The sequence below is a fragment of the Pristis pectinata genome, chromosome 8 (genome assembly GCF_009764475.1).
Source record: "Pristis pectinata isolate sPriPec2 chromosome 8, sPriPec2.1.pri, whole genome shotgun sequence".
NCBI classification, from domain to species: domain Eukaryota; kingdom Metazoa; phylum Chordata; class Chondrichthyes; order Rhinopristiformes; family Pristidae; genus Pristis; species Pristis pectinata.
In genome coordinates, this window is record NC_067412.1 from 72,662,834 (window position 1) to 72,676,547 (window position 13,714).

At 41.5% G+C, this 13,714-nt stretch overlaps 2 protein-coding genes across 2 annotated transcripts in view; one reads left to right on the top strand and one right to left on the bottom strand.

The window, feature by feature from the left end:
- LOC127573932 (MORC family CW-type zinc finger protein 3-like) overlaps positions 1-7,665 on the bottom strand; it is a 101,746-nt gene extending 94,081 nt beyond the window's left edge. Inside the window, exons 1-2 of the mRNA XM_052022542.1 lie at positions 7,508-7,665; positions 7,337-7,409 (exon numbers count right to left, since the gene is read on the bottom strand). Of these exons, the coding sequence (XP_051878502.1) occupies positions 7,337-7,409; positions 7,508-7,546 (112 nt within the window). The 5' untranslated portion in view covers positions 7,547-7,665. The remainder of the gene's footprint in view (positions 1-7,336; positions 7,410-7,507) is intronic.
- Positions 7,666-7,771: 106 nt separating this feature from the next.
- Positions 7,772-13,714, top strand: part of LOC127573935 (cytochrome c oxidase assembly protein COX11, mitochondrial) — a 42,522-nt gene continuing 36,579 nt past the window's right edge. The window contains exons 1-2 of the mRNA XM_052022545.1: positions 7,772-7,912; positions 8,352-8,442. The gene's annotated coding sequence lies outside the window, so the exon portion shown is untranslated. The remainder of the gene's footprint in view (positions 7,913-8,351; positions 8,443-13,714) is intronic.

The window sequence follows — 13,714 nt, forward strand, 5'->3', positions numbered from 1 at the left end:
ATACAGATATTGAGTAAAAGAAGAAAAATAATGTAGTGGCACAATTAACCATCTAAGTTTAAGGTAGGCTCACGGGGCTGAATGGAATCTGAGTCTTATGTTTAACCAATGGTTGCATGCAAGTTCTTTTTCCACTGAGTAGTAATTATGAATGTGGGCTTTTATCTTCTTTCACAAATTTCAGTCTTTTCCTCAGTTGGTTACCTTCACATCGCAGCCCATAAGATCTACCTGAGTCTGAATTTTCCACCATTGAACCAAAGGGAAAAACAGTGTTAACTCTGTAATAAAAAGAGGAAATGCCGAAAGTATTCAACAGGTCACGTAGCATCTGAGGAAAGAGTAACAGAATTAATGGTTCACATTGAAGAACCTTTGTCAGAACTGGAAGGAGAGGAAAGAATAGACAAGAGATTACTGAAGGGAACTGTCCCTTTGGGATGTGTAAAGGGGAGAGGAGGGGAAGATATATCTGGTGGCAGAATGTTGTTGAAAATGGCAGAATTTGCAAAGGATGATCCATCGAATATAGAGGCTGGTGGGATGGGAGGCAAGCATCAAGGGAATCATAATTGGTTTACAGTGAAAATCTTTATTTTGCAAGCCACCCAGACAGATCATTCCAAACATAAGTAGATCAAGGTATAGATTTAAAAGAGTAGAATGATTGTAATAGATGTACTGAATAGATCTGCTGAGAGCAGCTTGCAAAGAGTCGCCACGCTCCGGCACCATCTATCTACGATCTGTCCAGGTGGAGAGAGGTGACAACAGAGGTGTGAGAAACAGATGAGATGTGGTCAGGGGCTCTGTCAACTATGGTAGAGAGAAAATCACAGTTCAGAAGGAAGACATCTCAGAGACACCTATCTGAAAAGTCTCATCATCGGATCAAGAACAATGGAGATGGAGAAACTGGGAGAATGGAAATTCATTTGTTTAAGAGGGAGAGTGGGAAGTTGAGATAGCTGGAACATGTTATGGCCTTCCATATTGTTCCTGGAAGTCCTTGTCTAAATCTCTGAACCAGGCTTCTGTCCTTTTGATAGTACCCAAATAGCTCTTAATATGGTCACATATTAAATAAAATTCAAAATAATTATGAAATAGATGACTAGTGTTAGGGATTATTCTGGAGTAATGAAATTATGGATAGCATAATTATGAATTAATTAAAATGAGAACCAGTCTTCAGGAAATAAAACCTGTTCACAATTTAACTTCAACTGATACTTCAAGGCTATTGAAACCAATGACTGGGTGTGGGACATTCTGATTCTGCCCCATTGAAATTATGCAGGGGAAGGTGAATCTATATCTCCCTGGCCCTCCACTCATCTCTGGAGCATCTAGACAGTAAAGACACCTGCATTAGACTATTGTTTATTGACTACAGCTCTGCCTTCAATACTGTAATTCCAAGCAAACTCATCACTAAATTCCAAGACTTGAGACTCAACACCTCCCTCTGCAACTGAATCCTTGACTTCCTGACCAACAGACCGCCATCAGTAAGGATAGGCAGCAACATCTCCACCACAATTATTCTCAAAACTGGTGCCCCACAAGGCTGCGTCCTCAGCCCGCTACTCTACTCCTTATACACGACTGCATGGCCAGATTCTGCTCTAACACCATCTACAAGTTTGCAGTTGATACCACCGTAGTGGGCCATATCTTAAATAACAATGAGTTGGAGTACAGGAAGGAGATAGAGAGCTTAGTGACATGGTGTTATGATAACAACCTTTCCCTCAATGTCAGTAAAACAAAAGAGCTGGTCATTGACTTCAGGAAAGGGGACGGTGCACATGCTCCTGGCTACATCAATAGTGCTGAGGTCAAAAGGGTTGAGAGCTTCAAGTTCCTAGCAGTGAACATCACCAATAGCCTGTCCTGGTCCAACCACGTAGGCACCACAGCCAAGAAGGTTCACCAGCACCTCTAAGGTGCTGCAACTTCTCATCGCTAGTACCTCCAAGTTTCTCCAATTTCTCATCGCTAGTACCCTCTAATCAAGCAGCATCCTGGTAAACTTCTTCTGAATGGTCTCCAAAGCCTCCACATCCTTCTTGTAATAGGGTGACCAGAACTGCACGCAATACTCCAACTGCAACCTAACCAAAGTTTTATACAAATATTTATATTCCAACTGACTCCTTTCCAGCCTCCCTTGCTCTCCTTCTAGAACCTGAGCTTATGGAAAATTCTGCTGTCGATTTCCTAACTTGCACCATTAGACCTGAGTTTGCTGACTTGCATTAGGTCCCATTAAGTAATAGCTTTATGTTAAAATCCTCACCCTTGTTTACAGATCTCTCCATAGTTTCACCTGTCCTCATTTCTGTCTGCAACTCCCCAAAATCTTTTCTACAACAATTCTGGACTTTTGATCATCCTTAAGTTTAAATGTTCTACCACTGGCAACCTATACTCTGGAATTCTATGTTTAAACTTCTTCCTTGTTTAAAATTATGCTTGAAACCCACTTCTTCGATCAAAATTTTGATCACCTAACCTTGTGCCAAACTTTGATTATTCTTAGGATATTTTACAATAATAAAACTACAATAACAACTTCTGTGATTGAATTTTAAGAGAAGTTTGGGAGACTTTTCTAAACACAAAAATAATTATCCTAGAGTCATTTTAGCATGCTATTTTCCAGGAATGTCAGTTTTATTTTTGTTGGGCCAGAGACTATTGACAGAGAGGTTTCTTTTGACTTAGTATCATTACTAGGGATCACCAATGATGTGTCCTTGAGCAGCTACTTCAGAAAGAGAAAAGGCTACAATCTTGGACACCACACACAGCAATCCAGAAAACCGTTCACTATTAAGCAAAGAGATCATGGTAAATTTTAGCTGTTTTCCATCCACCCCTGATATTGGGAGGCCACATGTCAGGAAGTACCTGACCTGACCTTGTATTTCCAGCATTTTCTGTTTCTATTTTCTATCAAATTTGGTATTTCTCCAGTTGGTTATATAGCTTTCACTGGAGACACAAGAGTTTTCTGTGTTCCTCATTGCATTATGAGTATCAAAATCCACCTTGCAAAAACAGCAAAATGTAAGGAGATGTTAGTTAAGAAAAACCCTGCACTATTTGCCTTAACAAATTATGTTATTTTTAAAGAATTAAACAAATGTTTTGATATCTTACAAGAAACTTGACGCAGATAAAGTATAGTCCAATTGCTGAAAAGATCCAAAAGGTGAACTCTGATGTTGCTAAAGTAGAGCTTTTACACAATGCAAAAGTTTTCTTATGATTTCCACAACAATTGAACTTTAATCCAAGCATAACATGTAATTCTGAAGATACTGTTCCCAGTTCAATTCAAGTGAAGCCTATCCCAACAGAAGAATATCGATGCAAGTGCCCCATTAACTGAAAACCATTTCTCCCACATCAACCTCTGAACCACACATTCAACTCTCCTATGCCAAGCAGCACATGGCTCAGGGAGTAATCCAGTTATTTACTACCTTTGTAGTTCTTATTTTTAATTTGGACCCTAGCTGGTCACACTCCTTTAGCAGAATCTCTTTCTTCATCCTTTCAATCTCAATGATTCTCACGTGGACTACAACAACTGGATCTCTTCCCTTCCACTTCACAGACACCAACCCCCCTCACCTCCCCCACAACCACCACTGAGGACATCTTCAAGAGGCAATACCTCAAGGTGGCATCCATCACTAAGAACCCTCACCATCCAGGACATGCCCTCTTCCCGTCACTACCTTCGGGGAAGAGGTACACGAGCCTAAAACCCACATTCAATGATTTAAGAACAGCTTCTTCCCCTCTGCCATGAGATTTCTGAACAGTCCATGAACCCATGAACACTACTTCGTTATTCCCTTTTTTTGCACTATTTATTTTGTAATTTACAGTAATTTTTATGTCTTTGCACAGTACTTCTGTCACAAAACAATAAATTTCACATCATATAAGTCAGTGATAATAAACCTGATTCTAATTCCACTGCAACTATGAAGACATCGCCTTCGTCTTGACACTACATCCTATGTGCATTAAAATATCATTTCCATGGACTATCACATAACCAGCATAGGTCACCCATTCACCAATGCACATTCTTTATTTGTAGACAAATCTCTAAGCCTGGGTATTTTCTAAAACTATGCTAAAACTAGAAGCTAATCGTTGAAATTCACTTTAACATTTATCTGCATCAGTATAGGTTGTGGTCCAGTATAGTTCAGAACACAACAGATAAAAGAAAAATGATGACCCTTCACCAAGTTTTATAGAGTTAATTTTCTCAGTTGCTCCTATATTAGTACCTGGATAAGAGACTGATCCATTGATTCAGTTCATCATCTTGAAATGAACCTATTACCTCCATTGTTGGATGTTTTGCATTTGATTTACTCCCACTGGTACTGTTACAATTAGTGATTGTTTCATTGTTCATCCTCTGTAAACAGCACATTGATAAGGACCACATGCCACTGCAGTCATCTGAGTGGAACAAATGGCTAAATACAAGAGTCATGGAGGCACTGTCACTTCTAAGACTTGTTTTAGTTAGAGTCCGCACCTCAATCATTCAAAACAACACAGTGGATGAAAAATGCCTTGGTCATGAGTTAAGGGATAATTCAGAATAAAAACGGTGAGTAAGTGATAAACCTTGATACTGGAGGCTAGTTATTAGTGCAGAAGCTTTGAGATTATTATCCAGAGTAAAAGTGTCACATGTTAGAACACAGGTTAATAAATGATAATCAGCATGAATCTAGATAATCTTCTGTATGTTTTTTTAAGTTCTTTGAAGTAAACAACTATTGATGAGCACTTTAATAAATGGATTTTCAAGGGGCTCTTGATTAAAGTAATATAAAGGACGTTTTAGCAAAATAGAAGTCCATGGGATTCAAGGAGCACCAGCTGCATTGTTAAAAGGAAAGAATAATTGATTTTCTGATTGAAGGAAAGCAAACAGTAATGTATCCTAGGAGTGAATTTTAGAATTGCTCTTTCTGATATTAGTGACCTTGGTTAGATGCAGAAGACAATATTTTAAAGTTTGCAAGTCCAAAACAAAATCAGAATCAAATTTATTGTCACTGACATATGATGTGAAATTTGTTGTTTTGTGGCAACAGTACAGTGCAAAGGCATAATATATAAATTACAAAAATAAATAAATAGTGCAAAAGCAAAGGAATAATGAGGTAGTGTTCATGGACTGTTCAGAAATCTGATGGCAGAGGGGAAGAAACTGTTCCTGAATCGTGAATTATCGAGTATTAATGAATGGAGAATTATACCAAACAATGAGAAAAAAGGACTACAGAAGAACATTACCAGATAGGTGAGTTAGACAAACCAATGAGAAATATAATTTACTTCACAGAAGGGTGCAAGCTTGAGAAGAGCAAATATAATTTGAATTAGATTTATCATCACTGACTTAAACAAAATGAAATTTGTTGTTTTGCAGCAGCACAGTGCATTAATCAATAAAATAAAATTTAAAGGCGTGCAGGAGCAGGCAGATTTCGGGGTTCGCATAAAAATCGTTGAAGGTGGTGGGGCACGTTGCTACCCAGTCATTTCAGTTATGGAAAGACTGGAAAAGTTGAGAAGCTTATATAAGATTAGACCCTGCAGCAAACTGTTAAGCAGGGATTTAATAAAAGTATTTAAAACTAAAGAGCTTTGAGAAGCTGTTTCACCGGCAAGATAACCAGAGGGCACAGATTAAGATCATTCATCAAAAGCTTTATCCACTGGATTGAGGCAACTTGACTGAGATAAAAGATCCGGAGGAGTCTCAACAGAAAGGATGTTTCCTCTTGCAGAGGAATCCAGAACTGGGGATCACTGTTCAAAGGTTTTGGATCATTCGGTTAAGGCAGTTCCCCCCCCCCCTCTTCTTCTTCTTCTTCTTCTTCTCCTCCTCCTCCTCCTCCTCCCCCCACCCCCTCTCACAGCGTCATGCGTTTTGGAACCTTTCCTGAAAGGGCAATGGAAGCAGAATCTTTGAATATTTTAAGGCAGAGGTGGATGAGCATGGGAGTGAAAAGTTACTGAGTTAGGAAGGAATACAGAGCTGTCGTTACAGTCAAATCAGCCATGATATCGGAATGAGAAAACAAGCTGCAAGGGCCGATACCTGCTCCTAATTCGTACTATCGTATCAGCCCCGCCCATTTGGAAATTGGACTGGTACTTCCGGCTGTCATTCACCAGAACAGAGTAGTCACTTCCCTGTTGTGTCTCAGGCATATTATGTGTATAATAGTCCGAGCTGCGGTTTAATTCGCGTGCTGTAGATTTACAGCATGACCTTCCCACTCCATGCCCCAGCCAACAAATGTAAATGTCCGACCCCTGATCCACCTGCACTACTACCTTATGGGTACACTCCTCTGTTCTCTTCACACAGCTTCAATGCAACAGCCAAAGAGGCAGCAAACTGACAGAGTTAGCATATACCCTAATTTCAACGCTTCCCTAATCTGTACACGGCTCCACTTTCCTCCTTTTTTGTCCGAATCCCGCCCGCTGACTCCCCCCGCCCTTGCGTCCCTCTGTGCCTGCAGCTACCCAATCAGGTCGGCCCGCATGTTCCCAGAGCAGCTCCGAACCCGGAAGGCCCCGGCGTACTCCCATTGTCACGCGGTGTTTGTTGTGATTCCGTTGCACTCTTTCATTGGGTGATGACAACAAACGCATCAAAGTGCGGGACAAGACGGCAGTCAAGAGCCAGGAGGCATCCCAACTGATGCCACTTGCTCCCACTGCCTATCCGCCGCCAACAACCGTTTCCCCCTCCCGTTAATAGTGATTAAACACTGCAGATCAATGCTTCAGTGCTCAACCAAACCTGCTGATCCTTATCCCCGCCCACCCCCTCACTGATTAGAGGCCGCCAATCGGTCCCGGCTCCAGTTCCTCAACAATCGCGTCCACTCGCAGGCGTTGATGGCGGTTAGTTCAAATTCGATTGGCTGCCACCAATGCTAATCAAATATTTTGCTCACTGAGACCCGCCCAGGCCGCCGCCTGCTCACTAATTGGCTGAAGGTGACATCCATCCGAAGTCCCCTTTCATGAACCTGCCCTGAAAATGCAGCGCCGCCACCTGATTGGCTCAAGCAACCGTCAGTCGTGGAGCTGATCACGCGCCCCTCCACAAGTTTGGTTGTCACTGCAGTTGAGACTTTGAACCAAATTAAATAATTAAATGTAAAATCCAAGGATGCCGGGCTCCGGCCGCATCCACCTGCGGTATCGAGCAGCGACGACATGTAATTAAGAGATAAGAATGACGCACGTCTGCGCCCCTTACCTATGAGCTCGGCGATTGCGCTGAAAGGCCAGGTGTGACTGGTCGAGTTCGTGTGTAAGTAGGTAGGGCTCATCTGAAGAGCAAAATAAAACATCGTCAGCATCATTTGGCAGCTTTGCAACAGGGCTTCATTGGATTTCCCAGGCTTGTTTCCGTATTTTTAAAGCTTACCGCACTGAGGCGAATCCCATGCTCACTTAACCTCGCCATGTTTGATCAAGAATCCTTCGTTTCCCAGGTGAGGGCGCAGTATTGTCAACGGCGGCGGGTGCCGTACAACATGGCGGCGCCCGGTGGGGAGAGACCTGCCGCACAACTCGGTCCTGATTGGTCGGAGGCGCCGTACAACATGGCGATCTCCATGCAGTGGCCCTTCCTCAATGAATCGACTGTAAATCTCCCGGGCCTGATGAGACGTCTCCCAGACAGCTGGAGGGAGGGAGGGAGGCTGGCTGTTGCCAGGGCTCGGACAGATATTTTCTTAAAAATCTTCGATGGCCACAGCTGAAGTACTAGATGACTAGGCGGACGGCAAATGTGGTTGCTCTATTCAAGAAAGGCAGTGGGATAAGCCAGGTAATTAATTACACGTAGTGAGTCTAACGTCAGTGGTTAGGAAGTGGGGGTAGGGAAGCTGAGGGACAGGCTGAAATTGCACTCCGAAAAGTAGGGATTAATCAAAATTAGTCATCGTAGTTTTATTGGGGGAGAAGATCCTATCTGATCAATTTGATTGAATTTTGAAGACATGTGTATTGATTAGGGCAGTGTAGTTGATGTTGTCTATATAGGCTTCAGTAAGGCCTTTGACAAGGTTTCTGTGTGGGAAACTAAGCCAAAACGTTAGAAATGATGGGATGCAGGGCTGGAAAATGGAATTAATGTAGAGTCATACAGCACAGAAACAGGCCTGTTGGCTCACCAAGTCCACGCTGACCAACAACCACCCTATTTACACAAATTCTATATTAATGCCATTCTTTAATTCTGCCCATGTTCTCATCAATTCCCATAGCAACAGAGGAGCGTTCCTAATGATAGGCATGGAAATGGTGAGATGAAAAGCCTGTATAGATGTGCTGTATAACTAATGAATCCAATTATTGGTAAGTAAAATGGCTTTTCAGCTCTACGTTTATTTTGGATGAAACTTGTTTAATGGAGAAATTCTAAGTGATTTTAAAACCAAATGTGCTAAACTTCATTTGTAATTCCAGAAATGATGGCTTACAATGGAAGGGGAGGTATACAGTTAATGGCAGGACACTTAACAGCATTGATGTACAGAGGAATCTTGAGGTCCAAGTCCATAGCTCATTGAAAGTGGCCACGCAAGTAGATAACATGGTAAAGAAGGCCTATGGCATGCTTGCCTTCATTTGATGGGACAGTGAGTAGAAGAGTAAGGATGTCATGTTGCAGCTGTATAAAACTTGGGTTAGGCCACACTTGGAGAATTGCATGCAATTCTGTTTGCCCCATTACTAGAAGGATGTGGAGGCTTTGGAAAAGGTGCAGAAAAGGTTCACCAGGATGCTGCCTGGATTAGAGGTATAAGCTATAAACAGAGATTGGACAAACTTGGGTTGTTTTCTCTGGAGTGTCGGAGGCTGAGGGGAAATCTGATAGAAGTTTATAAAATTGTGAGTGGCATAAATAGGGTAGAAAGTCAGAATCTTTCTCCCAGGTTAGAAATGTCAAGTACTAGAGGACATGCATTTAAGGTTTTATACAGAGAGTGGTAGATGCCTGGAATGCGCTGCCAGGGGTACTGGTGGACACAGATATAACAGTGGCCTTAAAGAGGCTTTTCGATGGATGCATGAATATGGATGGATATGGATCCTGTACAGAAGGAAGAAATTTGGTTTAATTCAGCATTGTATTCGGCACAGACATTGTAGGCCAAAGGGCTTATTCCTGTGCTGTACTCTTCTATATTAGATGTTCTAAAAGCACTTTAGTTTCTGATCCAAAATTATTTGAGATGATATAATGCAACAGAAATGCATCGTGTCAGGTGTGATAAGATATTAAAAAAAATTAAAACTTGTTGTCCTATACATGCATTTGAAAATTTATGTAATGAGGGTTCACAGCAATTTAGCCATTCAGCTATACCAGTTTCCGAAGTGCAATACATCCAGACACTGCAGTAATGACCGTGCAAAATGAACGGAAACAAATGCTGGGGATTGGAATACCTAAGGTTTGGGACTGTGTTCACCTCTAGGACTACTTCAGGTGCACATGGATGTTAGCTCCCTCTGGTCTCCTGTCAGAGTGTCTTGACCTAATTATAAGAATTCCACGGAGGTAAAAGGTGTATGTTGAGGTTTCAAGTCAACTGCCAGTATACAGAAGTGTGAGGGAGGGGTGGGACAGAGGCTGGTAGGTGATAGGTGGAACCAGATGGAGGTGGGGTGTGGAGAATGATGGGCAGATGGAACCATGTGGGGTTGGGGGGGGTGGTGGGGGGGGGGGGGGAGGGAGGGAGAGAGAGAGAGAGAGAGAGGAGAAATAATATGGGCTAGATGTCATGCTGCTTGACCTGTTGAGTTCTGTTTATTTGTTCCAGATTCTAGCATCTGCAGTTTCTTTTTTGTAAGAACACCCTACATTGTATTAGTGTGAATTATGAGACAATACATCTTGCATGTACTTTATCAGCCCCCGGTGCCATGACTGCATTCACCACTGAATTGTAAAAATTTACTTCACTTAAATTTTAAATTTACTTCCCCAACTGGATATGCAAATTAACTAGAATTTCAATCTAATTTAGAGGTGACCAATAATTGCTCAAGAGGCTACACATTCTAATCTGTCATTAACATTGCCCAGCTGTACAGACCTTTAACTCAGTGGGGAAATAAAACTTAAAACTACAATATTATCACCTGTAACACTGCACTTTTTTTTAGAAATATCCTGCATCTAAATTTGATGTCAAGGGCCTTGATTTTGAATTTGTGGTTGCCACCATGGCATCCTAGTTCACACTTAACTGCCATTATTCTCAAGCCCAGATTCCTCTTGATTTACCTATGCTTCAATATTTATCTACTGTTTGCCAGGAGTGGTTCCAGCCTCTCTCCTAGGTCTGTAAGCCAATGATGCCAAATAAAATATTTACAGACGCTGTTGGTGTTTATTGTCCCCTCTGTTAAAACACAGAAGTAATCTCATTAACTGCTCCTTTACTTTTCCACTTAAATTACAGAAAATAATTTATTGTAAAAGAGAATTTTTTAAAATTATTAAGGGCAGTAAACTATGGTTTATATGGATTTCAGTAAGACCTTTAAGGTTCCACATGCTAGGCTGCTCTGGAAGGTTAGATCATATGGAATCCAGGGAGAACTGGCCCATTTGATACAAAATTGGCTTGATGATAGAAGGCAGAGGGTGATGGTGGAAGGTTGTTTCTCGGACTGGAGGCCCATGACTAGTGGTGTGCCTCGGGTCGGTGCTGGGCCCATTGTTTGTCATCTGTATCAATGATTTGGATAGGAATGTACAGGGTATGGTTAGTAGGTTTGCAGATGTCCACTATACCACCTATTTTAGTGACAATGAAGAAGGTTATCAAAAATTACAGGGGGATCTTGATCAGCTGAGTAAGTGAGCTGAGGAATGGTAAATGGGGTTTAACTCGGATAAGTGCAAGGTATTGCATTTTGTAAAGTCAAATCCAGGTCGGACTTTCACAGTTAACGGCAGGGCCCTGGGGTGTGTTGTGGAACAGAGGGACCTTGGAGTACGTGGTTCACTGAAAGAGGAATCACAGATAGACAGGGTGGTGAAGAAGGCTTTTGGCACACTGGCCTTCATGAGTCAGGGGATTGAGTATAAAAGTTGGGAGGTCATGGTACAGACGCTGGTGACGCCACACTTGGAGTATTATGTTCAGGTTTGCTCGCCCTGCTTTTGGAAAGATGTTATTAAACTGGAAAGAGTACATAAAAAATTTACAAGTATGCTGCCAGGACTAGAGGGACTGTGTTATAGGGAGAGGTTGGACAGGCTAGGATTTTATTTCTTTGAGCGTAGGAGACGGGTGATCTTATAGAGGTACATAAAATCATAGGGTGAATGCACTCAGTCTTTTTCCCAGGGTTGGGGAATTGAGAACTAGAGGGCATAGGTTTAAAATGAGAAGGAAAAGATTTAATAAGAACTTGAGGGGCAACTTTTTTTTTACTCAAAAGGTGGTATCTATGTGGAATCAGCTGCCAAAGGAAGTGGTTGAGGCAGGTACAATAACAATTTTAAAAGACAGTCGGACAGGTACATGGATTGGAAAGGTTCAGAAGGTTATGGGCCAAATGGGACTAGCTTGGATGGGGCATCTTGGTTAGCAGGGACCAGTTGGGCCGAAGGGCCCATTTCCATACTCTAATTCCTATAATAGTAACACTTAAAACATTTGTAAGAATATTTTTAAAAAGTACACTATTCGGCCCTTCAAGCCTGTTCTAGCATTCATTTAGATCAGTTAATTTTCTATCTCAGCCCCATTTTCCTGCACTAGTGAACTTTTCCTGCAATCTCCCCATATCCCTCAGTTCCATTAATATCCACCAATCTATCTCTGCTTTGAATGAACTCAATAACCAAGCTTCCACGGCTACAGAATTCTAAAGATTTACTACCTTCAGTGAAGAAATTTCTCTTCATTTCAGTTCTAAACAGCCTGCCCCTTATTTCTGAGACGGTAACCCTTGGTTCTAGATTCGTCAGGCAGTGAAAACATTCTTGCTGCATCCAGCCTGTCAAGCTTTGTAAGATTTTTGAAATAAACCAGAAAATACTGGAGACACTTAACAGATCGGGCAGCATATATGGAAACAGAAAAAGAGTTAGCTAAGTGTTTCCAACAATTTTTGTTTTAATTTCAGAATTTCCAATGTCTGGAAATTTGATTTATTTTCTGCAAGAATGTTTGTAAGTTTTATGAGATCTATCACTCTACTATAGAAAATACAGGCTTGGCTACGCAATCTCTGAAACAACAAACCCACTTTGGGTGTATGAAGCTTAGCTACACTCCCTCTATACCAAAACTGTACACATTATTCCACATGCAGTCCTTTACAATTGCAGGGTAATGTACTATTTGCCTTCCTAATTGCTTGTTGTACTTGATTTAGCTTTCAATACACAAGCATTCCTAGGTCCCTTCAGACATAAGCACTACCCAATTTCTCACCATCTTAAAATATCAATGGACAACTCAAGTAGGGATGCCAGACAGAAAAAATAGTTTTCAATGACTGTTTCTTCCAATGCAAATCCACCACTGAAATTTGACATCCATTTTCAGTATGCAATTAGCAAGGCAATGATTGCCTTTATTGTAAGAGGATCCCAAGCACTAGATTACAGATGTTCTAATTAATATGGAGCCTTGGCAAGACTGTGTACCGGTCTGGTCTCCATACCCAAGTATATACTTCTAATAGAGGGAGCACAGCAAAGGTCTACCAGATTGATCCTGAAATGACAGGCGAGATTAAACATAGCATTAATAAAGTTAGAGTTTAGAATAATGATCGCATTGAAACATAAAATGGCCCTCTGGGACTTGATAGGACAAGAGAATCAGGGAGATACGGTCTCAGAATAAGGGGTTGGCTATTCAGGATTGAAAGAAAAAATTGTTTTCACCCAAAGATTTGTTTTCACCCAAATCTTTGGCATTCTCTGCCAAAGAGGGCTTTGGAGTCTCTGTTGCTCAGTGTATTCAAGACATGGATAGATTTTTAGAAACAAACTGAATTGGAGGATTTGGGGTCAGTGCAAGAAAAAGCTGGCAATCTCATTGAATGCAGAGCAGGCACGTGGGACCAAATGGCCTACTCCTGCTTCTATTTCAAATGTTTCTGTGTTCATAAAATTGTGTGATGGTTACATCACTTGAAACTTGCATGCAGAAGGTAATACACACAGTTTAACCCTGTGTACCAAATCTGGCAGAAAATTGAACTGTTAGATCGAGTGGACAGTCAGAGACTTTTTCCCAGGGTGACAATGGCTAACACAAGGGGACGTAATTTTAATGTGATTGGAGGAAGATATAAGGGGGATGTCAGGGCTAAGTTTTTTTACACAGAGAGTGGTGGGTGCGTGGAATGCGTTGCCGGCAGAGGTTGTGGGGCAGATACATTCAGGACATTTAAGATACTCTTAGATAGAGAAATGGAGGGCTATGTGGGAGGGAAGGGTTAGATAGATCTTAGAGCAGGATAAAATGTCGGCACAACATTGTGGGCTGAAGGGCCTGTACTGTGCTGTTGTGTTCTATGTTCTATGTATGTTCTATGGTACTCTACTATTTCTCAACTCTTTGTTCTCAAAATTTAAATCACTGAGCTT